Here is a 25,664-nt window from a genome sequence, read left to right on the forward strand (position 1 = left end):
GTTTAAATTATTCTTTCAAAGCTGAAAAAAAGTTGGGATCAATTTCGAAGTTGATTTTTTTTTTTCCCCTCCACTTTCCCAGTTGTTTCATCACTAGTCTAGAATTCTGACTGATGAGGAGACAGATCTAACCATGCATAGAATTTGGAGTGACACTAATCCATATTTTATAAATACACATTGATTTTTATATTTTGACAACGTCTTTGAAAGAAATAAAAATCAACATTTTCTTTATGACCTTTCTTTATAAGAAATTATAATCAGGGCAGGAATATCTTTACAAAATGTCATACCATAATAACAAATTACGATGGCTAAGTGTTTCAGTGCTTCCTTTGTAGGCTAGGAAGATTTTCTTTGCTACTCTGATTTATTTATTTATTTTTCCTTAGTGGGGAGATTGGTTGTGTAAACCAATTTTCTAAGAGAGGAAAAACAAGATAATCTGACACAGTGATCTCTTTTCTAATCATCCGCATAGTTATTTTGGCATATTAAATATATATAGTATATGTACTATAATCTGGATACATATTTTTTTAAAAAGTATGTTCTTAGATTGAAATACAGTTGATACCTATTCATTTGCAAATGAAACCTTAGCTATGGATTTCAGGAGGTAGAAACATCCTAGTTTATTATTGCTAACTAATATTTACTGAGATTTACTGTATGTATATCAGGCTCTGAGCTCAGTATGAGCATATTACTTGTGTTAACTCTTTTAGTCCTCACAAAGACCTTTTACGATAGCTAATTGTCTTTTACAGAGGCAGAAACTGAGGCACCATGAGGTTATACAAGTTGCACACAACTACACAGCTAGTTGTTAGAACCAGAATTTAAACACCAAACCAGTGCAGTTCACAACTAGCATTTTTAAAAAATGGTTAGATAGCATACATAGCATTACATAAAAAAAGAAAATATCAGTGTGTTTCCAGTGTGAATCTTCTGCTTAAGGGGTGTGTGTGCGTTTGTGTGTACATGTGGGTTATGATTTAAAGTGACCTTTCTTTCTATGAGTTTTGCTCCAGAAAGTTGGAGAAACACTGCAATATGCTATGTTGCCTCTTCTACTTTTGGCATCAATTGCTGAATCTGTTTTAATGTTATTAAGTTGCCTTTCACCCCTCATGCTGAAATACGTGGTAAAATACACCCAGCATTCTATTGCTTGAAAAAAGAAAGCTTTTCTAAATTGGCTACTCTTGGTGTGTTTGTCCCAGATCACGCTCCAAGCTTTTTTGACTAAGCCTGTTTTATGAAAAAGCTGAATGTTTGGTTAAAACCAGAGAGTTCCTGATGTTATTATTCAAGTTTTCATTTTATTTTTCCCCTTATTGATTCTTTATTGATTAATATTGTTGGCCAGAGACTCTCAGTTTCTGGAGATTTGAAATAATGAAATCAGGTAGCTACGATCCTACTAAACAATAAACTGAAAATTGAGTGGGGGTGGGGCAAGAATGGCCAAAGTATAAGCAAGCATTTTATATTTTAATAATTAGAGTTCACATTCTTAAAATGAAGGAAAATACTGGAAGAGAGAATTTGAGGTAGAAGGAAAAGAAAAATCATCCGTTTTTCAGCTGTAGAGTACAAGCATGATGTGAGCTGTTATTTTGGTTCCTGGTGTAGAAACAAGAAAAGTAAACGCTGGGGGGAAATGAACCTGCCCTGGGATCTCCTGATTCCTCCTGACTTGCAGTGTAGGAGGCATCTGAGCAAAGTTTACTTTCATCAGATCTTCAAACTGAATTTTAAATTTTGGTCCTGGCCCCAATAAATCAGTTTCTTTTTTTTTTTAAACCCATGTTACAATGCTGTACCATCCACATCATTAAACTAGCAGCTTCCATTGCCCTAGTCTGGATGTGTTTCTGAGTAAATTCTGAGATAACTAAAAAGAACTAAGTGACAAAGCTCTCCTGAATTTATTTCCTTGCTGATGAGTTGCAGTTGTTTGTCCTTAGTGTTTTGTGTTCTCTCTCTCTCTCTCTCTCTCTCTCTCTCTCTCTCTCTCTCTCTCTCTTTCGCTCTCTCTCTCTTTCTCTCTTTGTTTAAAGAAAAAGTAGATGAGTTTCTCTCTTGGTCTTTCATTTATCTCCTACCATTTGGTTGTGTGTTTTTATATGTGAGTTATTTCTCCCTAACACACACATTTAATATACAGCATGCATCTTGACCTGGAATTGACTACCGACATTTAACTGTTGTTGATCAGACAACACTTCTTTATCTCTTTAAGTTTTAAGTGCTGTTTCTGACGAATGCCAGTCCTTTTAGTCTGTTCTGTAACAGATATACAGGGAATCAATATACTATCTAGATGTCACAGAGGGAAAAGAACACTCTTTTTTGGTGGGAAGGGCAATATTGTTTAAATATGATAGGTGTTATAACTTTCACTTTGTTTTTCTATTTATTGGGCTTTAGTCAAACTAAAGGAATTCAGACTTAAAAAACACACCTTATGATATGACAGAAGTAAGTAATGGATCTTAAAGTGTTTAAGTAAAATACAAATGCACAAAAAGAAATTAAAAATTACCCCACACTTGGATATTTTTATTAGCTGACAAAATACATTAAAATATTTTAATCTAGGCATCATATATGGATGCTGTTATATCCACATTGATTTTAGGGATTTGGGTATAAATTGCATTCCCTGGTCTTGGGAAATTTACCTTCTAATACGCAGAAGAATGGTATTGGGCTAGTTTAGCGTTTCTTTGTCGGGTAGTGAGAGAAGCTCTGGTAGATGCCTTCCACTGTAACAGACATCTTGCATATGCTCTCTCGTTTAATTCCCTCAACAACACTGTAAGGAATGTGTTATTATCTGTATTTTATAGATAAGAAAACTAAGATGTGGTTAGGTTAAGGAACTCTCCAAGGTCACACATTTCCAAGTGTTAAGGCTAGGATTTGATCTCAGATCTGTCCTTGTCAGTGAACTGGTGGATTTTAGGTACTATAACCAGAAAAAATGTTTTAGATTGAATACTTGCATTTATATCCACTTCTTTCAAAAATCCAACGGTTCCCTCCCTTTATCTGGGCAAAAAGATGTGAGGTTTACTTTTTGGAAAAATTGTACCAGGGGTTTCTGATTTGAGAATACCAAGAACAGCAAAAGGAAGGTTGAAGGTAAGGAATGGAAAACAGGAGGATTAACTAAAAGCTTTAAGTACTGAATGGTGAAGGCCCCCAGACCTCTCTGCTGTCATGCTATCAGAATTCTGGCAGGCAGGCTTACCAGCCCCACCCTGTAAGACAGAAGCTTATATTAGTCCGGGCATATTGACTGGTTCAAGAGGAAGCATCTAAAAACTACTAAATTTGGGGATTCTATGTGAGTTCACTTGATTTCCCTTCACTGAAGTCTGCTAGTTCAAGTGCTACTGATGCTCCATGGAATTCACTCCACTCTTTCCTGCTTCACTTTTAAAAATGGAGGCACAACCAAGTGTTAGCAAATGTAAAGAGAGTCTCCAATGTGAAAGACGAAAAAGAGAAAAATAAAAGAAGAATAAACCAGAAGAGTAACAGGCAATTTAGGAAACAGAAGAAGCCTTAAAAACAAAACAAGAATAAATACCCTACAGCAATAAAACAATTAATAGAAAAAAAAGTGATGCTATAGAATGTAGAATATGTAGAATGTACATGCAGATATTTTCTAAAAGGAACATCAGAATGATATGGGAAAATATCCTGGAAAGATAAAATCAGAGGACCAGAATAGGAAATTAAAGATTTAGATAGACTTGTGTCAGTCTACCTCCATTTATACTAAGGGACCTTTAGCAAGTTATTTAATTTGGGGTTCCTATATAGCAAACTATATAATATATTTATTGTATTATATAGTATTTATATAACACTGAAGAAAATTTTTCGTGGGTACGCTGACCTTTTTAAACTTTAAATTATTACTTGTTCAGTGTGATTTTATTTAGTTTAAAATGTGGCTATGCAACTCTTTGCCCAGAATTTAAAATTAAGTTCAACAAAGTGTGACTATATATATATATATGAAGAGAGGGAAAGGGTAGGTGGAGGAGATATGTTCATTTAGAGGATTTGCTGATGTTTTGTTTTTAAATTACAAAAACAGTTTTCTCTGTGTGACTTTTGAAAAATTTACACTTATTAAATATTAGCAGTCTGTATATCAGATAGGGTTTTCTACTAGAAGTTACCTTCTAGCAGAAGTTTCTACCTGACTCTAGCAGAGGTTAACATTCCACTTTATTTAAGTAGCCTTCAATGACATTGTTTTTTAACGTTAGTCAGAAATTGATAAACTGAAGTAACTGAATGTATTGTGGTTAATATTACTGTCAGGGTGATGAATAATCTTGACATATACCAGCAACACACTGCCAGTCAGTAATCCTTCTCAAAGTAAGTATTTATTCACTAATCATCCTGAGTTACTGTGGTGTGGAGTGACCATTTATTATTATTTATCAATGAATTATTTTATTTACATAGCATTACCAATTTTATCCCACAATACTTCCTATTTTCTTAGTTTAGTGCTGGTTGTAATTTGGGTAGATTCAGAGTAGGGAACATATATACTTTCCATGAATTTACATAAAAATGATTTCAAATCATCTAGAATTTTTTTTTTTTTTAAGTTTGATAAGTACTGTTACTACACTTCTGATTTCAGGCATATATACATGTGTGTGTGTGTGTGTGTGTGTGTAAATAAAGAGTAAATGTGGTAAGAAGACATTTAAAAAACCTGCATCCCTTTGTAGCTTTCTTTATATACTTGTATCTGTCAACTTCTTGTTCTTATATTTCCCTGTGATATTCAGAACTTATTTTATGTGAATATGTAGTATGCCTTTTACAGTGGATAGTGTAAATAACTTATCTTCTTGTCACATGTTCACGTTCCTGTCCAATTTTGTATTTTCAAAGTCCATTTATTTGAATAAGCAGACTTACTCAGCATAAATACCTGTTTGTAGTAGCCTATTTATATTCAATGAATGTGTTCGTTCAAATAATTGATTATTAAATATTTGCTGGGCACCTTTTGTGGACATTATTCTAAGGACTGTGCCGGAAACAAAAGTTATATATTATCTCACTTTCATAAAAGGATTTCTTTTTATTATGAGTCCACAATTTATAATGTAAACCAAGTTTTTGAAAATGGAGAAAGGGTGAACTCTGAAAACAAAAACCATAGTTATCATTGGCCCAATATGTAAACTGGAATAGACAATTAAATAGTTACCATTTTTTAAATGTAGGAAGGAAAGAAAATTGGTAGAGTTTTACTGAGAAATATATTCTGTTAAACTACATTAACTTATTTACTTTAAAAATATAAGTTTTTCTGTATGTCAACTAGAATTAAGAAATAAAACAACAAAAACAAATACTAGTTTTGATCAGGTTAACAAGATGGGTGAATTATAGATCTAGTGTGTCATATCTCAGCAAATGTTTTGAAAGTCTGAGTTTTACCTTTCTGAAATATAGACAAAGTGATTAAAAGACATTAGTAGCATTAAGAACTGTTCAAAACATTTAAACCCTATTGTTTAGTGTCCTTTATAAACATGAGGTATCACCCTCTTTAGAGCATCTTTCTAGGATTCTTTCCTAGGCCCTGATTTATTTGACAGTTTCTCTAATATTGCATATTTGATCATATAGCTTGCTTTTCAGTAATTAAAACAAAATTGTAAATCATTCTGTTAGAACGAAAAACATAATATATTTAAATACAAAGATATAATATGAGATCTTACATTTAGGCTTAGAAATTTGTAGTACAAAAACTAGGATAAAAAGGGGGTAAAGATAAGTCATTGTTAAAAATACAGGGGGTACCAAAAAATGTATACACATTTTAAGAAAGGAAAACTATATTAAAATTGTAATACTCAACATATACCATAGCAGAAGATGAATATAAGTCACGTTTGACTTCTGCAATTACAAGAGGTGCTCAAAGTGGATACCATCAGCGTCCAGACACTTCTGTTTATAGAGAACTGCTTGACCAACGTTGACCAAAGTGTCCACTTGTATACATTTTTTTGGCACCCCCAGTGTAAATGATTGTAGTTTTATTGTTGGAAAGGAAGGTAAAGATGTGGCAGTTGTTCCCAACTAGAGACTCTGGTCACTTGAAGCAGACTGTAGGTTTATTGCAAGACAATTTACATATGTATATATGTAATTTACATATATGTATTATATATCAATGTATGCTATATATTGATATATATGCTTATATTAATATATGTATATATAAACATATATATATACACATATGTAAGTGGTTGATATGCACTTGAAAAGAATACATATTCTGTTGTTTGGTTAAGTGTTCTATACATATCAGTTAGGTAAAATTGGTTGATAGTATCATTTATATCTTCCATATCATTACTGATTGCTTCTATTGATTACTGAGAGATGAGTGTAGAAGTCTCCAACTGTAATTTAGATTTGTCTATCTTTTTTCATTTCTATCAGTTTTTGTTTATGTGTTTTCTTTTTGTTTTGTGTATTCAACATTTTTTGGGGCAGGTATACATTGTGAGTTGAATTGTATCTCCCAGAAAGATATGTTGAAGTCCTAACCCCCATAAACTGCGGACATGACTTTGTAAATAGAGTCTTTGCAGATGTAGTTTAGTTAAGATGAGGTCATTAGAGTGGGCCCGAATTCAAAATGTCTGGAGTCCTTATCAGAAGATGAAAACATCGTGTTAATACAGACATCAAAGGAGACAACGCCATGTGGTGATGGAGACAGAAATTTGAGTTATGTTGCCATAAGCCAAGGAACACCTGGGCTACAAGAAGCTAGAAGAGGCAAGCAAGGAAGGATCCTTCCCTAGAGGCTTCAGAAAGAGCATGGCTCTGCCAACACCTTGATTTTGGACTTCTCCAGAACTGTGGTACAATAATTTTTTATTGTTTTAAGCCACCCAGTTTGTGGTACTTTGTTACAGGAGCCGTAGGAAGCTAATACAGTATATACACAATCAGATTGTTATGTTTTCTTGATAAATGGATTGTTTTATCTTTATGTAATGGTCCTCTTTATACCTGGTAATATCCATGTTCTAATGTCTACCTTTACTGATATTAATATATCCAAGACAGCATTATTTTGATTACTTGCAATATATTTTTTCATCAATTTTTAAAACCTGTCTATGGCTTTATATTTTAAATTTATATTTTGTGGACAGCATATAATACATTCTTGCTTTTACAGCCAGTCTCTACATTTTAACTGGGGTGTCAAGACCATTTATATTATTGTAATTTTTGATATAGTCAGTTTAAATGCACCTTCTTGCTATCTGTTTTTCATTTCTCACATCAATTCTTTGTACCTTGTCTCCCTTTATATGCCTTTTAGAGTAAATGAGTATTTTTATGATTCCATTTTATCTTCACTATGGCTGATTTTTTGTACCTCATTTTTTAAAAAAATTAGTGGTTTCTTAAGTGTTTGAAACATGTCTTTAACTTATGACAATTTATCTTCAAATTATATTATACCACTTCATGTATAGTTTTCAAACCTTACAACATTATACTTCTGTTTTCTCTATTTCAGCATTTGGAGCTATTGTCATAAATTTTGCAGCTAAATATGCTATAAACTAAATACATTGTTACTATTTTTGCTTTAGGCAGCCATCTTTTAAAGCAATAAAAGTAAGAAAAAAAGATTTTTTTTTTTAATGTTTAGCCTGAGTGTTACGATGTCTGGTAATCTTTATTTGTATGGACATACATTTCAATCTGGTATATTCCTTCTGTCTAAAAATTTTCATTCATATTTCTTGACATGCATGTTTTCTGGCAATTAATTCTATCATTTTAATTTAATCTGAAAACCATAGTTCACATTGTTTCTAAACTATTTTTACTGAATATAGAATTCTAGATTGACACTTTTTTCCCTCAGTACTTTAAAGGTGACTTTGCTGCCGTCTTCTGGCTGGCTGAGTTACTGTTGAAAAGTCTGCATTATTCTCTTTTTTTTCTTTCTGTACAAAAATTGTTTCTCTGTTTTTCTCTAGCTGTCTTCAAGATTTTTTCTTTGTCTTACGTTTTCAACAGTTTGACTGATCTCTCTTGTTCATTTGTTTTGTTTTCCTGCTTTGAGATTTTAGAGTTGCTTGAGTCTGTAATTTGTTTCCTTTTAATAATTTTGGGAATGCTCATTCATTACTTTGATATTTCTTTTGCTCTTTTGTCTCTTTCCTCCTGTGTTTCCAATTATGCTTCTATTAGACTCTTTGATTTTGCCCCATAGCTCGATTACTCAGTCCTCTTTGTTTTCTCATGGGTTCATATTCTTCATTTTGAATAATTTCTATTTAAACTACCTTCAAAGAGAGGTAGTTTAATACTTATCTCTTACTTCTTCCTTTCTTAGCTGTGTCCAGTCTGCTCACTAACTGATCAAAAGAATTGTTCACCTATGATATTTTTTCAAGCATTTACATTAGATTCTTTTTTAGTTTCCACCTCTGCTGAAATTTCCTAACTATTCATGTAAGTTTTCCACCTTTTCCACTAGATCTTTTAGTATGTGAATTTCATTTATTTTAAATAACCTGTCTGATACCTCTAACCATCTGTATTCTTTCTGAGACTAGTTCTTTTGCTTGCTTTATCTCTTCATAATGGGTCTTTTTTTTCCTTAGTATTTTAAGTGTCTCATAGTTTTTAATTGAATGTCAGTGGCGATGGGATATGAATACTATTTTATGCCCAGAAATGTGGGTGCCTCTTCTTATGGCAGGCAGTCTGTGTGGGGAGTTCAGTCAGTGTAGTTAATAGATGAGCTCCGTTGGATTTGTTGTCATTATCACCTTCTGTGCAACACAGATTTCAAATCCTTCCTTTTGAGTTTGGCCGTAGGGTGGGCCCTGAGGTCCTAGAGAATTTTTCTCTTTGCTCCTGCCCCACCCTTTAGTAGACCCTCTGTGCCTGTGCTGCACAGGAGTTTTTGTCTCTACTTTCTTGCCTTTTTCCAGAAGTAGATTGCTATTTGCTTGTTATTTAGTGCAAGGCTTGTGGTGGGGGTAGGGCAACTCCTCAGTTCTCTGGTCCAGTGTCAGTATTGAGCAGACCCTGTTGGGTCCTCTCAGGTGGGCCTTCTTAGTGTTCTTGTCTGTACTGTTCCACATGGCATCCAAACTCGGCCTTGTGTCTTTGTCAGGTCTCATGTATGACAGCTTTTCTTGTTCCTCCTCCCATAGTAGCAGACCTCCTTTGTATCCATGTAGAAGTCTGGTCCATAGAGATTTTCTGTCTCTTGTCCTATGTGAGAGGGCTTTTGCTTTCACCCTATCCCAGAAGCAGTAGAACTTTCCCTGGGCCTTGTGGGTAATATAGGTTTCCTAACGCTCTCCCAGAGGTAGATTGGCTTTGTTTCTACCTTTCCCTCACGTGCAGGGATAACTTTCCCTCATCCCTGGGCCCTGGGATGAGCGAGTTTGGTATTCCTTCACCATCGTCTTAAGGGTTTTAATTCATGTAAGATAAAGATTAGGGGAAGTGGATGTTATTTTTATGCTTTTCCTCAGTAACAGCAGATCACATCCTATCTCTCAAACGTGTGTGATTGTCCCAGCCTCCTCCTTTGTTACTAGTGGCTCTGAGTAGTTGAAGTGATACCAAGACCTGTCAGTGTCGCAAAGAGGAGGATCTTAGTCAGGAGTAAATGCCAGCTGATAGGAAGCCAGCTCCTTGGGCAGCCGCTATTGGTGAAAGGCTGGGAGCTGGCATTTCTTTCTGCCTCCTTTGCACTGAGCCCTGGAGGGATGGCCTGTAAGAACCCTTTTTGTTTGGTATAGTCCTGTGGGACCCGCCAATAGAAGCCCCACTGGTTACGGAAGCCAGGCTATCAAGGGGTGCATCTTCTTTGGTACAACTGCGAAAGCCGAGATACCAGCGGTGTGTACATGCTCCTTCCAGGGACATTTGGGTGACTTGGAGAGGGCTTTGGGGGACTAGGGGGATCCTGCCTTCTGGCCTCCCTGTCTCAGGAGGATCACTGTGGATCCCTGTTATGTGTGGTGTGCTAACTTAAGAGTCTGGCCCTCAGGCTGCAGCTGTGATGGCATGCAAACAAGCATTTGTCAGGGAAAGACTGGGCCATTGGAGTTTCTGTCTGCGCCTCTGCTGAGCTTCGGGGGTAGAGCCAAGGCAAGCCCTCTGGAGTCTGGTCGGAAATGTTTCTTTTTTTTGCTATAGTTCTGTGGGTCTTATGTGTGCAAGCCTTTTGGGCTTTCAGAACTGGGTATTTTGGGGATGTGTCTCACAGGTAGAGGTCTTAAATATCGGGGTGCTAGATGCCGGGTACAAAACCTTCACTCAGAGGGAAGTTGTGAGTTGGGACCTCCCTCCCAAATGTGTGTTGCCTTATCAAAGCTGCGTGTATGGCAGGAGTGTGTCACGGCCTTTCCTACCTGTTATGATACAGGTTTTTCATTTTTTTCAATGTGTATGAGTTGCTCAGCTAGTTTCTGGGTTTCTTTCAGAGGGAATTGTTCCACATCCAGTTATAGATTAGGTTTGTCTGTGGGAAGCCTCCATCTTGGACCTGAACTCCTGACTTTAGTGGTTTTAAATGTTTCTATTTGAAAATGAATAGGTTTTGTTATATCAGCATTGCGCCTCTTGGGTGTTTATCATTTTCATAATTATGTAAGACATTCTTTTCAGTTTGTCTTGGATTATTCAGATTGTCTTTTGGGTTCTTCTAATATTTAGCTCAACACTGACATTGGATTATCAGATTCTTTTAATCAATTTATGTGCCTTTCTCAAACTCAGATAAAAACCTGTAGTAAAAATCACTATATGAACCATACTGAAAAACAGAAGTGTAAAGGCATTGCTACTAAATCTACCAATGTGAGCATTTGGAATGATTTAGATGCTACATAGGCACAATAAGTAAAATGAAATACTTTCTTTTTCCCAAGATGTGTTGGTTAAATTGAAATAGTATAGTGAGTGTATATTTAATGCCACTTGCAAGAACGTGTGTTTTCAAGGGATTAAAAACTGCTCTGGTACATGAAAACAGAAGTGCTTATTTGTTAACTCTAAAAGCCACAGTAGTGTGCCAATGAAATGTTTTTTCTTGACAATATTAAATAAAATGTAGAGTGCATGAAGATAAGTGCCCAACCATTTCAGTCATATGCAGCCTACGACGAAATACCCTAAAAGCCAAGGTTGAGTAAAAATGCTGATCAGGCTGTTTGTTATACTTGTCATTTAGATAAAAGAGCTGTTCAACTGACACAAAATAGTTGTTGCACCTCCTAACAGTGGCAACGTTGCTTAAGTGACAGAGGCTATTTGTTTATTTTCTTCTCTTGCGGGGTGGGGGAAGAAGGCAGGTGGTGGAGATGCACAGAATAAGATTCATCGGCCTCTTTAAAAAGCTTTAGCACCACAGAATTAAAGGCTCTGGTTGGGTTCATGGATGCTAGTATACGAATATGAAAGCTGAGAGGAAAGTAAAGCAATACACGTTGGTAACAGTACTTAGCCCTTTTTGTTCACAATTTTTTTAAAAAGATGTTTTAACTAAATATCTTTTTGGTAGCCCAAGACAGAATATTCATATTTTTTCCCCAATTGTAAATCCTTATGCTAAAGTGATATTTGCATATGTATATTATATAGATAAGGATGAGAATGTAAATAGCCTTTTTTCAAAAGGACGTTTAATCTAAACCTCCCATGAACGGATTCTAATGGCCTTACAGATTTAACACCAATATTTTCACCAATTCATGTAACCCAGGTCATTTTGGATTTACTAGTCAATTTAGTTAGAGTCCACTCTGAATCTTGCTCTGCCACAGGCTAAGTAACCAATCCTTAGTAGTCATTTAACTTCTCCCAGACTTAGTTTTTTCACCTGTAAATTGGCAATGCTAACAGGTTTGTCATATTAAGCGGTGGTTGTTAATATAATAAGATAATTTATGTAATACTCTTAAAGCCTTCACTTATATCCGATAATAGTAGCATTATCATCAGATAGAATGGCCCCTTTAATCTGCATAGCATAGTAATTTCCTGTTATCTTCTCAAACCAAATTATTATTCTTTAATCAAGAATGACCATCTTTTATGACATCAAATTTCCTGATAGTCCACCCTCTGTCATCCTCTGAATTAGGTGAAACTAGTGTTTAGCCTGACCTTTTTATAACATCTAACATTGAATTCATATAACACTGAGTTCCACCAGTCTTTTCTTTGCTAGTTTTCAGCTCTCACTTTGCAGTGGCTCTCTTTCAATAGCTATAGCCCTTCCCTACTTCCAGGAAAGAATAGAATAATGTATAACCTCTTTTGCTCATGACCTTAAATACTGTAGGACAGGCTTTATGTGTAGTCATGGAACTACAGGATGTTTCCAGTTTTCTATCATACTAAATGAAGATGATGGCAGAGGGCTTCAGGCCGGTCACCGAGATCCTAAGCAAGAGGCTAAATAAAGTAGCCATGCTCTTTTGCCTCCCTTTCCTGAGTCCCTTTTGGCATCTCTTTTGCACTGTTCTGTATTCCCATGAAATGTGTCTTTGTGATACACTCTCCTTTAGCATTTCCAAGGGCCCTATTTCTGAGTCTTATGCTCCAGAATGATTTTTCTATTTGTTTCTTTTTCTTTTTTCTTTTTCTTTTTTTTTTTTTTTAATTTTCTCTTCTGCTTCTTATCCTCATATGTTGGGGTTTAATGGTTTTCCAAGAAAGCGTCAGAATGATGTAAAAACGTCTTTTGAGACTTGGATCTTAGAAGTTTGTTAACTCAAACACATCTCTGCTCGGTAAAATTACTCAGATTTCTTGTCAGTTCCCTATAACTTTCTTACTCTAAGTAACTGGAATCATGGCCCAGCAGTTTGGAACTTCACTTCTGAAAGATTGATGTAAATTGAACAGTTCACGTATAAACTCAAAAGGAAGAAGTAATTATGGTGATAGTGATCATAACAATTACAACATTAACAGCAGTTGTACTTATTGAGTATCTTCTATGTGCGAGGAGCTATTCTAAATACTTTACATGTATTATTAGCCTTTTAAATAAATCTGTTAACTAAATATATTTGAGAAATGTAAGAAATTGGGAAATCGTTGAAATTAGGAAAAACAATTTGTAATACCACAGTTTCAGATGGATAACCTGGCCCAAAGACAGGATTTGAGTGCTGGGTCATCTAGATTTATATTGATTTTGAGTTATATCACTCAAGACACTTCTCGTCTTTATTATTAAAATAAGGATACCTAGTTCACATATGTATTGTGAGAATGCACAATAATGTTTTATAAGTCACAAAATGTAAGCTGGGGATATTATTCTTACTTATATAACTTCAGGTGAGATTTCCTGAAATTTTAATAAAGAGAAAACTTAGGTTGTATCAACACTACAAAAAGTGTTTTCTTTTTACAGCTAACTTTTACTAGTAATTATATGAGAGTCTATTTTGTGCCCTTAAAGGGGTCTGTGAATCCAAAATTATGTTTTTAATTAATGTAGTAGAAGATGGTTGTTAACTTGCTTAACATTTCTATGCTTTTCATGGGAAAATTGGGTGACCCTTTGGACTTTTGAAAAGTAATTTTACTTTTGTTTCTATTCTTGAGGTAGGCGAATTTAGTTTATTGGGATTATTGTGTACTGTTAGGCTTCTGACAGGTAATGCACAGTACTGTAGGAACCATTAGAGGATGATGATATTTTCTTTCCTAATAGACACCACTAATTTCATCAGGGTGTATAGTGACTTTTTTTCTTAAATATTCTTAAATAAGCTGACAATAATTATTATTGCTAATAATGTACTATGTGCCGGGCACTGAGCTGTACACTCTACGTGCAGTATTTGTGTTACCCTAATAATTAACAAATTTACTTCTCAAAGAAGATAATAAGGTATTTTTCATTGTAATACTCTTAAAAACTTGATTTAGAAAGTTTTGTCTTGCATATTTTGTTCTGAAAGGTACCATTACTCTTTCTCAAACAGAATACTTACCACTCTACCACAATTGTCAATTTTGCTGTTTGTAAGATTAAAATAGCCCAAGTATTGTGATTTTTTTGTTTTGTTATTTATACATTTTCAAGAGTTTTGGTGTTCTATTTTCCTTAATTTGTCTTTTCTTACCTTAATCCAACTTCTTATTTCTATTTAGTCCTGATACTCTAATTTTTAAATCATTCTGTTATTTGAACCACTTTTTCATCTTGCTGTGATAAAGGTTCTTTTATTATTTTCTTAGATTTAAAAAACCTCATGTAATTCTATTTTTACGTTTATGTAATGTTTAAAATTATTTTTCTGTATCTTCAGGCTATTCATGTTTACCTGGTTATGATCTTGAATTATACCGTTCTAATCAATACTTATTTTTGGTTGATTATTTTCAGGAAGTTCTGACCCTTTTAAATGACTGTAGTTTTGCTCTTTTTCCTTTAATCCATTTGCTGATTTTAAAAAATATTCTGTCAAGCTTTTCTATGAGCTCTTTGTAGGATGATAGTGCTAGGCATTTTCTTGAATTGCCCTCTGATTGATACTCTTAATATACTGTATAAGTAAGAGGAGCCATCAGCATTTACTTTCAGTTCTTTTGTAGAGATGAATAAACATCTTGAAATGCTGATTTAGACAATGTTTTAAAAATGCTATGATGCACTTTGGTGTATGACATACTCTTGCTTAGTTAAATGTTTTGCAGCATTATAACATAGTTGGATTCAGCTCATCTTTTAAAGCAGTTGTCAGAAAAATATGGGCCAGCATGGTAGAATGTATTAGCTCAATACATTGTCTCCATTTTATTATGAAGCTGCTGAGGAAGCTGTGATATACAGCACTGTCATTACAGATCTATTGTTAGGACGGTTCCACAGTCTTCTTTGCACTGCCATTAATTTATAGCAGTAAACAATATGTAGCCTTCCTACTGCAGCAAAGCAGAATCTTTTAATGAGGTGGATGTTATTACCACAATAAATCAGTGCTTTCGCGTAATGTATAATTCAATGTGTGTATTCCCACTGTAACTTCTCTGAGTAAGCTGATAGTGTATCATTGTCATTGCACAGCTCCACTGGTCTTTTTTTTTTTTTAACCTTCTTTTATTCGGGGATTTCTTTTTTATATGCTTGCAAATAAATGTGGTATGTCTTGACAGCTGTCCTGTAGCAGGCTTCAGAAACCAACTGTAACAATAACAGCCAGAATCAATACTGTGGGTTCTACCTATATGGATCTCTGTGTGATGCTATTTTTTTTTTAGATGCGAGTGAAATCAATCCTAATTGGTTTTAGCATTATATTCAAGAAACGTGATTCTATAACTATTGATTTTGGGGTGTACTTATTTGGAGAGTAATAAAAATAGGAGCAGATAAATTGAATACTTAATATGCTGCAGAACCATACAAAAGGAGCATTGATTCTATTTTTAATTCATATAATTTGTCTTCCAATGATTGTATTTCTTCTTTCTTTCCTTTTGCATGGCTCAGTCTTTAGGGACAGTAACTAAAATCCATTTAAAGGCATTCCAAATTGGTTCTGTAACAATGATTTCTTGGAGTCAGTTCCATTCTTAGCTGGCATAGATTTAGTAAATCAGATTTAATTCTTTTGTGCAGAAACTAATGCTTTAAAGCATGACATTTTAAATTAGTATACTGTAATACTGATTAAAATAGTAATCAGCTAAAGATTTTTAAAAATTTGCTTGTAAAGTAAAAAGTGGCTTAAAATCAAAGGTTGATTAGAAAGAACCAAGGTATTGGAAGAGAACGGTATTAAAAATAAATAGTAGTTTTGAAAACATAGTTAACAATTTAAGAAAGATAGCCAAATGATGAATGTAAAATGTTGCTTAAAATCACATGTTAACATGAAAAGCAGTTTAAAAACTAGTTTAACATTGCCTCATTATTTCTAAATACATCTATTTTTGAACCAATATTTTAACATTTTTAGTTGAATATTTCCCCCATAAATAATCAGATATTTTCTATCTCTTATAAATGAAGGGTGACTAACTCACAGGTTTTCATTAAAGAAAGTAATCTGACACATCATTTTTCCTCCCAGTTAATTGGTAGGTACCAATAGACATTTTGTAGATAGCAGAGTGTTTTTTGTTTGTTTGTTTGTTTTTATGAGAATGAATTGTTACTTAAAGCAGTTGATCTTAACATTCCTTGAGCCCTTAGGACCCTTTGAGAGTCTTAGAAACACCCTGTTTATCTTCCCTAAGGAAATCTATGTGTGCACAGTCACATAGAATTTTGCATACTGTTCATGTATTCCCTGAATAATAACAGCAGCAATAAGGATACCAGCTAACGTTTATGAAGATTTTTATCTTTTGCCAAGCAGTGTTCTGTGGCTTTACAGGCTATGGTTGTATTCAAATTTTACCCTAATTCTAAAAGATAATCTTAAAATAATAGCATTCATTGAATGTCGACAGGCATGGTTTGTAGGGCTGTACATGTACTGACTCATTTTCCAAAACAACCTTCTGGCTGGATACTATTACTACCCCAGTAAGCCCGGTTTCTTCACCACTTTGCTATGCTGTTTGGGGACCTCTGCTGTAATGTATTGTTTTTCTGTATAAGCTTGAAATCCGCCTGCTTTTCTTTCTGTGTTATGTATTTTTTTTATACTTCATGCAGGCATGTTTTTATCCTCCAAATTCTGGTTTCACTCATACTAGTAGAAATCCCTAGGTTTACATTTAATCCTCCTTTCACACAGTCTCCTCCTTGCACTCCTTCTCACTCCCCCCAATTTTATTTCTTCCTCTTTTCAGACCCTATTTTATAAATTAATCCTCTAGCTTCAAGATTCTATTTCTGGTTGTTGCTTCTAATTAACTAAATAGGATTTTATAGGTGCTTTTCAAAGTATTATGTAGCTAATATTCACTTCATATAATTGTCTTTATGAAAAAGCTTGTTATAGGCTGATAAAAGACCTTTGTTCAACAAAAACTAGACTTGTTGAGAAATGGCAGGTTTCTCCATCCATTTGTATATGTATGTTGAACCTGCATTGAAAATAAGTTTGCTTTCCATCTAGTCTCTGAATGTACCACTATGTTATAGCTTAAATAGTAAATATATTTTTAAAATTCACTTTCAAACTTGCTAATAGGACAACATTTGAGAGTGAAAGAAATAAAGCACGCTTACATTTATGGGTTCTTGTTTATTTTCTTTTCTTCCCCATTGACAGCCAATAGGTGCTTTGAATCCAAAGAGAGCAGCATTCTTTGCAGAACGTTATGAATCATGGGAAGACGATCAAGTTCCAAAGTTCCACTATGGTACTCATTACTCAACTGCAAGTTTTGTTCTTGCATGGCTGCTAAGAATAGTAAGTTAAATTTGAATAATAAACTATGCATAAATGAATTTAGTGTTGTGGAGAATATGCAGTGATTAAAATTCATCAGCATCTTTTTTGAAGGCTAAATTTTTTTTCAATGATTAAGGTTCTAATTAAAGTATCTCTGTCTCCTATGTGGTGTGTGTTTTATAACCTATTACTATAGAATTGCCTTAAAAATATTTCATCTTGAATTGTGTGAATTTTTTTCCCTAAATTTGCCTCATCAAATGGTTGATATCTCACCAGATTCTAAATTGTAACATAAATTATATTCAAATGTAGTCTATTAAAATAAGAAATAAGATTTCATTAACACATGTATATTCGTATATTTTGGAGCTTCAGTTGCTCCAAATGGAATAAGGTACGTTTGTAGGTTATACCCAGCTGCCATGTATTGATAATATATTGGTTAAACAAGAAATGTTTCTGTAAAATTGAAAGGTGATTCATCTACTAGAAGGTAATTTCTTTGGGAAAGCATTAGCAGCACATCATTAATTAAAGCTTGTTGGAAGGGTACAGGCAGACATAAATCCTAGAAGTAATTTATAGTGCTTAGCTAATTTCAAGCAATTATCCACTAATATGTGTTTAAGTGTTCTTTAACTAAGAGGAGGCTTTTAAATCTTCCAAACATTTTTCTTTTCTTAATCATAAATTAAATATTGAGCCATAACAATAGGAAAATAACATATTGGATTATTTCCCTGTATTAAGAAAAAATGCAATCTAATTTATGTCTGAGTGTTATTAATAAATTGTTCTTGGAAAGGAAGAGTGTATGAAAAATGTTGCACGTAACATATTTAGGATATTGTCTTCTGAAACAAAAATATTTTAAGAACATTAATGTAATAATTTAGATAGCATTCCCGGTTTATTCCTCGTATGTATTACTGGCTAATAGCTATCAGTCATTGAAGTATTTAGATATAAAGATTTATAAAAATCACATTTTTATGCATTAAGGAAGATATGGATTTTTTTTTAATGCTTTATTTTTTAGGAACCTTTCACAACTTATTTCCTAAATTTGCAAGGAGGGAAATTTGATCATGCAGATAGAACTTTTTCATCAATTTCCAGAGCTTGGCGAAACAGTCAGCGTGATACATCTGATATTAAGGTATAGAAATGTTTCATTTTACAGTTATTATTGCCAATGTGTTCCTTGTTGAATGAATGTGGACAATTCCTCTTTTGCAGTACAGTCCTATTTACTGAAGATAAGCCTCAAAGAATAAGGTCTTTTTAAGTGGCCAAGAAACACTGTACAGAATTTGTCTCTCTCTCTTCTGTGTCTGTCTCCATGTCTGTATGCATGTCTGTCTTCTCTCTCTGTCGTTTTTTTGGTTATGGATTGGTTGTTTTTTCCCCTTCCTTGGAATCATTTTTTTTAAAGGAAAAATGTAGTGTGGATGTAAGGCAGCATTCTCAGTGACATTCCAAACTCAGTGAATAAAATTAATATAGTCAGAAAAATGCTATGTGAAAAACCTCAGACTTTATTTCAGAGATCTCTTGTCTCTATAGGTAATCATATTTTACTTGCTGCCACTTCTCAATGCGTACCTGACTCTGCTTGATATAGGATCACATTATTATTGAGGAGAAATCAGAGTTCTCCTATCTCTATGTTTACTACTATAAAAGATCAAAAACTTTGCACAGTAGCTGACATAATCCTTACTCGACTTTAGCTTCTACCCTCAGAAGTACAGTATTTTATTTTCATGACATAGAGTCTCTTTCTGCAAGGTACTGGCGTTAGAAGCTATTGAATATAATGAGATATGCCTATGGTTGTTTAGGTCCTTATAGTATCATAAAGACATATGACTTATATATAAATAATTGTACTATTTGTGAGACAGTGATAAGTACCATATAAGATATATTGGGGTTCAACAAAGGAAAAGTTACATTACTGATGTTTATGTTACTATAGAGTACTTTAAAAAAATTCAGTGTAACGATAATTATATTTTACTCTTCAGTATGGTACTTTATAGTCTATAAATTGTATTCACATACTTTATCTTACTATATAGTATAGCATTGCTTATATCAAAGATTTCATCATATGTGGAAATAATCTTATATTGGGACATCTAATAGGAATTTCTTTTTTATTTAAAGTTTATTGGGGTGACAATTGTTAGTAAAGTTACATAGATTTCAGGTGTACAATTCTGTAATACACCATCTATATATCACATTGTGTTCACTACCCAGAGTCAGTTCTCCTTCCATCACCATATATTTGATCCCTTTTATCCTCATCTCCCACCCCCCACCCTCATACCCTCTGGTAACCACTAAACTATTGTCTGTGTCTATGAGTTTTTGTTTCTTCACTTGTTTGTCTTGTTCTTTTGTTTTCAGTTTTATGTACCACATATCAGTGAAATCATATGGTTCTTGACTTTTTCTGTCTGATTTACTTCACTCAGCATAATAACCTCAAGATCCATCCATGTTGTCACAAATGGTACTATTTCATCTTTTCTTATGGCAGAATAGTATTTCATTGTGTATACATATACCACAACATCTTTATCCTATCGTCTATTGAAGGACACTTTGATTGTTTCCATGTCTTGGCCACCATAAATGGCTTCACTAGTGAATTCTACCAAACTTTGAGAGAGGATCTAATACCTGTCCTACTCAAACGCTTCCAAAAAATTGAAGAGACAATACTCCCTAACTCATTTTATGAGGCCAACATTACCCTGATACCAAAACCTGGTAAGAATAACACACAAAAAAGAAAATTACAGACCAGTATCTCTGATGAACACAGATGCAAAAATCCTAAACAAAATTCTAGCAAATCGAATACAACAATGCATTAAAAAGATTATACATCGTGACCAAGTGGGGTTCACCCCAGGGGCACAAGGATGGTTCAGCATATGCAAATCAATCAATGTGATACATCACATAAGCAAAATACAGGACATAAATCATATGATTATATCAATAGATGCAGAAAAAGCGTTTGACAAGATACAACATCTGTTTATGATTAAAACACTTAATAAAATGAGTATAGAAGGAAAATGCCTCAATATAATAAAGGCCGTATATGACAAAGCCTTCACTAATATCATAATTAACAGTGAAAAACTGAAGCCCTTTGCTGTACGATCAGGAACACGACAGGGCTGTCTCCTATCACCTCTACTTTTCAACAAACTATGTTTCCCCGAAAGTAAGACCTAGCCGGGCCATCAGCTCTAATGCATCTTTTGGAGCAAAAATTAGTAGAAGACCCGGTATTATATTATATTTTACCTGGTATGATTATATTACATTATATTATATTATACCCATTCTTATATTAAAATAAGACCGAGTCTTATATTAATTTTTGCTCTAAAAGACGCATTAGAGCTGATGGTCCTGCTAGGTCTTACTTTTGGGGAAGCACAGTAGTATTGAAAGTCCTAGACAGAGCAATCAGGGAAGAGAAAGAAATAAAAGGCATCCAAATTGAGAATGAAGAAGTTAAATTGTCACTTTTTGCAGATGACAAGATGCTAGATATAGAAAACCCTAAAGACTCCACCAAAAAGCTATTAGAAACAAGAAATGAATACAGTAAAGTTGCCGGCTACAAAATCAATGTACAAAAGCCCATTGCATTCCTATATACTAACAATGAAATCTCAGAAAAAGAAATAAAAAAATTCCTTTTGTAATTGCAGCAAAAAGAATAAAATACCTAGGGATAAACTTAACCAAGAATGTGAAAGACCATATACTGAAAACTATAAGACATTTTTAGAAGAAATTGAAGAAGACACAAAAAAATGGAAAGACATTCGTGTTCATGGATTAGAAGAATCAACATAGTTAAAATGGCCATATTACCCAAAGCAACATACAGATTTAATGCAATCCCCATCAAAATCCCAATTGCATTTTTTAAAGAAATAGAACAAAAGATCATCAGATTTATACGGAACCACAAAAGACACCGAATAGCCAAAGCAATCCTAAGGAAAAAGAGCAATGGAGGTATCACACTCCCTGACTTTAGCTTGTACTACAGGGCAACAATAATCAAAACAGTATGGTACTGGCAGAAAAACAGACACACAGATCAAAGGGTTTTTTGACAATCATCAATAATGTACTTTGAAATACTCTTGAAATTGTATATCATACACTTTAAGAATCATTAGTTGATAATTTTGAAATGGATATTAGGTAACAAATCAATACTTGACAGATTTAATAATTGTTGAATTCTATTTTTCCCTGCTGTATAATAGAGAGGTAATGGATATCTTCAAATTGCTTTCTGTCTTAGTACTAGACATTCCGGCTTAATGCTTTGTTAGACAGGATAGGTCCTTGTAGTTTTGTTGTCTCTTTTTCTGAAATCTCAATCTTTTTGTTTCAAGATTATTTAATTAGTACATGTCTGGTTCCATTTTCTCAAACACTTTCCTTAAAATTGTGTAAAAATAGATAAACCCACGCAAAACAGCCACAGCATTAAAAATAAAACTCACATGAACTTCTTTACTTTTTTCCTTCCTTATTTTTCTCATTATTTTTTTTTTCCTCTCAAATAATGACTTAAATCCATCTCGCTTTCGTTTGAATGCCCCAGTAGACTTTCATAAAGTATTCCCAATTACTAGACAATACTAGAATTCAGCTTTTGCTATTGTGTTACTTAATCTCTAGCTTTCTAGCAGGTCATCTTTATGAAGAAGTAGAGTACAAGGTTAAGGGAAAATTTTTAAAAAATAAAAGAATGTAAAATTCCAACTGTCAAGTTGATTGGAGCCTGATGAGAAGTATAGCTTCATTCTTAAATATAATTTCATTGTGATCAGAGCCACCAACATTTTCTTCAGGACTAACTTTGTGGGAACCTACTTGCTTTTCTAACCAATACGGATGGATTTAAGTCCTTTCATCCTCTTTGAGCAATGGTTTTCCCATATTTTTATGCAAATACGAACTTACAGATAGTAGCAATAATAGGTAATCCTGAGGAATGAAGTAGAAAGTGCTAAAATTGGGTTGGAGAACCATCACTGTGATAAATAATAATTTCGAATCCCCAGCAGATTCTATGTTTCAAGTCTTAAAAACTCACTTATACGGCAAGAGGTATTATACTCTCTGACTTCAAATTATACTATAAAGTGACAATAATCAAAACCTCATGGCATTGGCAAAAAAACAGACACACTGAACAATGGAACAGAATCAAGAACCCAGAAATAAACCCACATATATGTGGGCAAATAATTTTTGACAAAGAGCCAAAAACATATAATGGAGAAAAGAAAGCTTCTTCAATAAATGGTACTGGGGAAATTGGAAAGCCATGTGCAAAAGAAACTAGACTGTTACCTGTCACCATATACAAAAATTAATTCAAAATGGATCAGAGACCTAAATATAAGACCTGAAATAACAAATTGCATAGAAGAAAGCATAGATTCTAAACTTATGGACCTTGGGTTTAAAGAGATTTTAAAGAGACTTCAAAGGCAAGGGAAGTAAAAACAAAAATAAGTGAATGGATTATATCAAACCAAAAAGCTTCTGCACAGCAAAAGAAACCATCAGCAAAACAAAAAGGCAGAAAACCGAATGGGAGAAGATATTTGCAAATGACACCTCCAAACAGAGGCTAATATTCAAAATATATAAAGAACTCATACAACTCAACAACAACAACAACAAAACCCCAAACAACCCAATTAAAAAAATGGACAGAATACCTGAGCAGATACATCTCACAGGAAGACAGCCAGCAGATATATGAAAAGATGCCCAACTTCACTAACTCTTAGGGAAATGCAAATCAAAATTAGAAGGAGATACCACCTCACACCTGTTAGAATGGCTGTTATTAACAAGACAAAGAATAACAAGTGTTGGAGAGGCTGTGGAGAAGAAGGAACCCTCATACACTGTTGGTGGGACTACAAATTGATACAGCCACTATGGAAAACTGTATAGAAGTTCCTCAAAAAATGAAGAATAGAATTATCTATGACCTAGCAATCTCTCTTTTGGAAATGTACAAAAAAATTTTGAAAACATCCGTAAAGATAACATGTACCACTATGTTCATTGCAGCATTTTTTACAGTTGCCAAGACATGGCAACAACTGAAGTTTCCTTTAATAGATGACTGGATAAAGCAGATGTGGTGCATATATGCAATGGGATATTAATCAGCCATTAGAAAAGGTGAAATGCTGCCATTTGTGACAACATGGATAGATCTTGAGATTATCATGCTAAGCAAAATAAGTCAGAAAAAGTCCAAAACTACATGATTTCACTTCTATGTGGTATATAAAAAACTGAAAGCAACAAACGCACAAGACAAACAAGCAGAAACTCTTAAACACAGACAATAGTTTAGTGGTTACCAGAGGGGAAGGTGGGGGATGGTAGAAGAGGTTCAAGGGGGTCAAATATATGGTGATGGAAGAACTGACTGGGTGGTGAACACACAATGCATTATGTAGATGATGTATTACAGAATTGTACACTTGAAACCTATGTAATTTTATTAGCCAATGTCACCCCCAATAAATTTAATTAAGAAAGGAAAAGGAAAAAAAAACCATAAAATATTCACTTAAGTGTAGAAACTGAGATGCAAAATGGATAACTGTCTTCAGCCTGAACCATTATGACTAAATTTTGAGGAACAAATCACACACGCATAAAGCTTGGATGAATTTGACTAGGCAGTCATATATCTACATATTAGGCAAATATGTAGATAAGCTTTTCTAGGCAGTTCATTGTCATCGATTTCCCTCCACCCCAATCTCGAGGGGCAGCATGCTTATTTCACATACCTTTAGTGCCAATAAATTCAATCTAATGATTAAACACAATGACTTACTACAGTTTCAACTCTTTTCCTTCTCTCCTATAGAATGATTAACAATCTGGATAGAGTGGAAGGAGTCATAAATGTCACCTAGGTTCATTGTTTTAGAATGGGGACAAGTACTGAATGAATCTCAAAGGGAGCTTACTGGAGAATCGTATTTCTCCAGAAGCTCTGAATTTAGTGCAATAATATATTGCTAAAATAACCTGTGTTAGAAGTGAAATGAGAATAAAAAGTTTGTTGGAGTTCTCAGATAGCATTTAATTTTTACGTTTTTATTTTAATTGAGTCTGTGTACTATGAGGTCAGATTGATACAGCGCAAAATAAAACACAGACATTGCCTTCAATGAACTGTTGCACAAAGGGACATACTGACAATAAGACAATCCCAGCAATTCAGTATAATAAGAGCTCTGTGTGCTCATAGATACAGAACCTGAAATAAAGAGAAAAGGGAAGAGGAAATCCAGGACCGATCACGTTGGGCCTTTGGAGCAGTAGGGAGACATGGGAGGGTGGGAGCACAGAGAGATAGGAACAGGCTTTGTGGCTCTAAGAGATCACCGTGGTTGGTGTTTATGTATTACACTACAAGCAAAGTGGAGACGGTCTGTAAGCTGCTCCAGGAATTAGCCACGGCAGTGAGTGCAAGCTTAAACTAATAGTGGCAACGCTACAAGAAAAATGTGGGTGAACTTAAGGCATATTTTGAAAGTTAGAATGGTAAGGATTTGGAGATTGATTTGTCTTGTAAGGTGAGAAAGAGAGAGAGAAAGAAATTAGATTTGACTTGGGCGTGTGTGTAGAGAACACAGAACAGCAGGTTTAGTGAGGGCACTGGTATCTAGCTCCCTGCCTTCAGGGAGAAAACTTTCTATGACGGGTGAATTAAAATCCCCCAAAACACAGTTAAGCCAGCATTTATCACTTATTATATGCAATACATAGTAGAGAGCACTTGGGGTGAAACAGTTATCATAAACAAAGTTCTTCACATCTCCAGGTGAGAAAGACAGGTATACATAAAACTATTTTCAGTACAGATTAGACAGTGATAGCTGCTACAGTAAGATATACACAAAATGTAATGAATCCTGATGAGGGGGGATGGAGTTGTAAATGACTTCACAGAACAGGTGATATTTGAGTTGTATCTTAAACGATGCAAAGGAGTCTTAACAAACCTCCTGAATTTATGTCTCCAGTCTGTGCATTTCTCCTGATACCTGACTCTGTCCCCAGCATCTCCATTTGAACATGTAAAATGCATCTCCAACT

At 34.3% G+C, this 25,664-nt stretch overlaps 1 protein-coding gene across 2 annotated transcripts in view; it reads left to right on the forward strand.

Annotated features, from left to right (window-relative positions):
- LRBA (LPS responsive beige-like anchor protein) overlaps positions 1 to 25,664 on the forward strand; it is a 560,879-nt gene that overhangs the window by 398,082 nt on the left and 137,133 nt on the right. For both annotated transcript variants that reach the window (XM_019722880.2, XM_019722903.2), the window contains exons 45-46: positions 17,334 to 17,474; positions 18,499 to 18,618. In XM_019722880.2, coding sequence (XP_019578439.2) covers positions 17,334 to 17,474; positions 18,499 to 18,618 — 261 coding nt within the window. The remainder of the gene's footprint in view (positions 1 to 17,333; positions 17,475 to 18,498; positions 18,619 to 25,664) is intronic.

The sequence above is a fragment of the Rhinolophus sinicus genome, linkage group LG07 (genome assembly GCF_036562045.2).
Source record: "Rhinolophus sinicus isolate RSC01 linkage group LG07, ASM3656204v1, whole genome shotgun sequence".
NCBI lineage: Eukaryota > Metazoa > Chordata > Mammalia > Chiroptera > Rhinolophidae > Rhinolophus > Rhinolophus sinicus.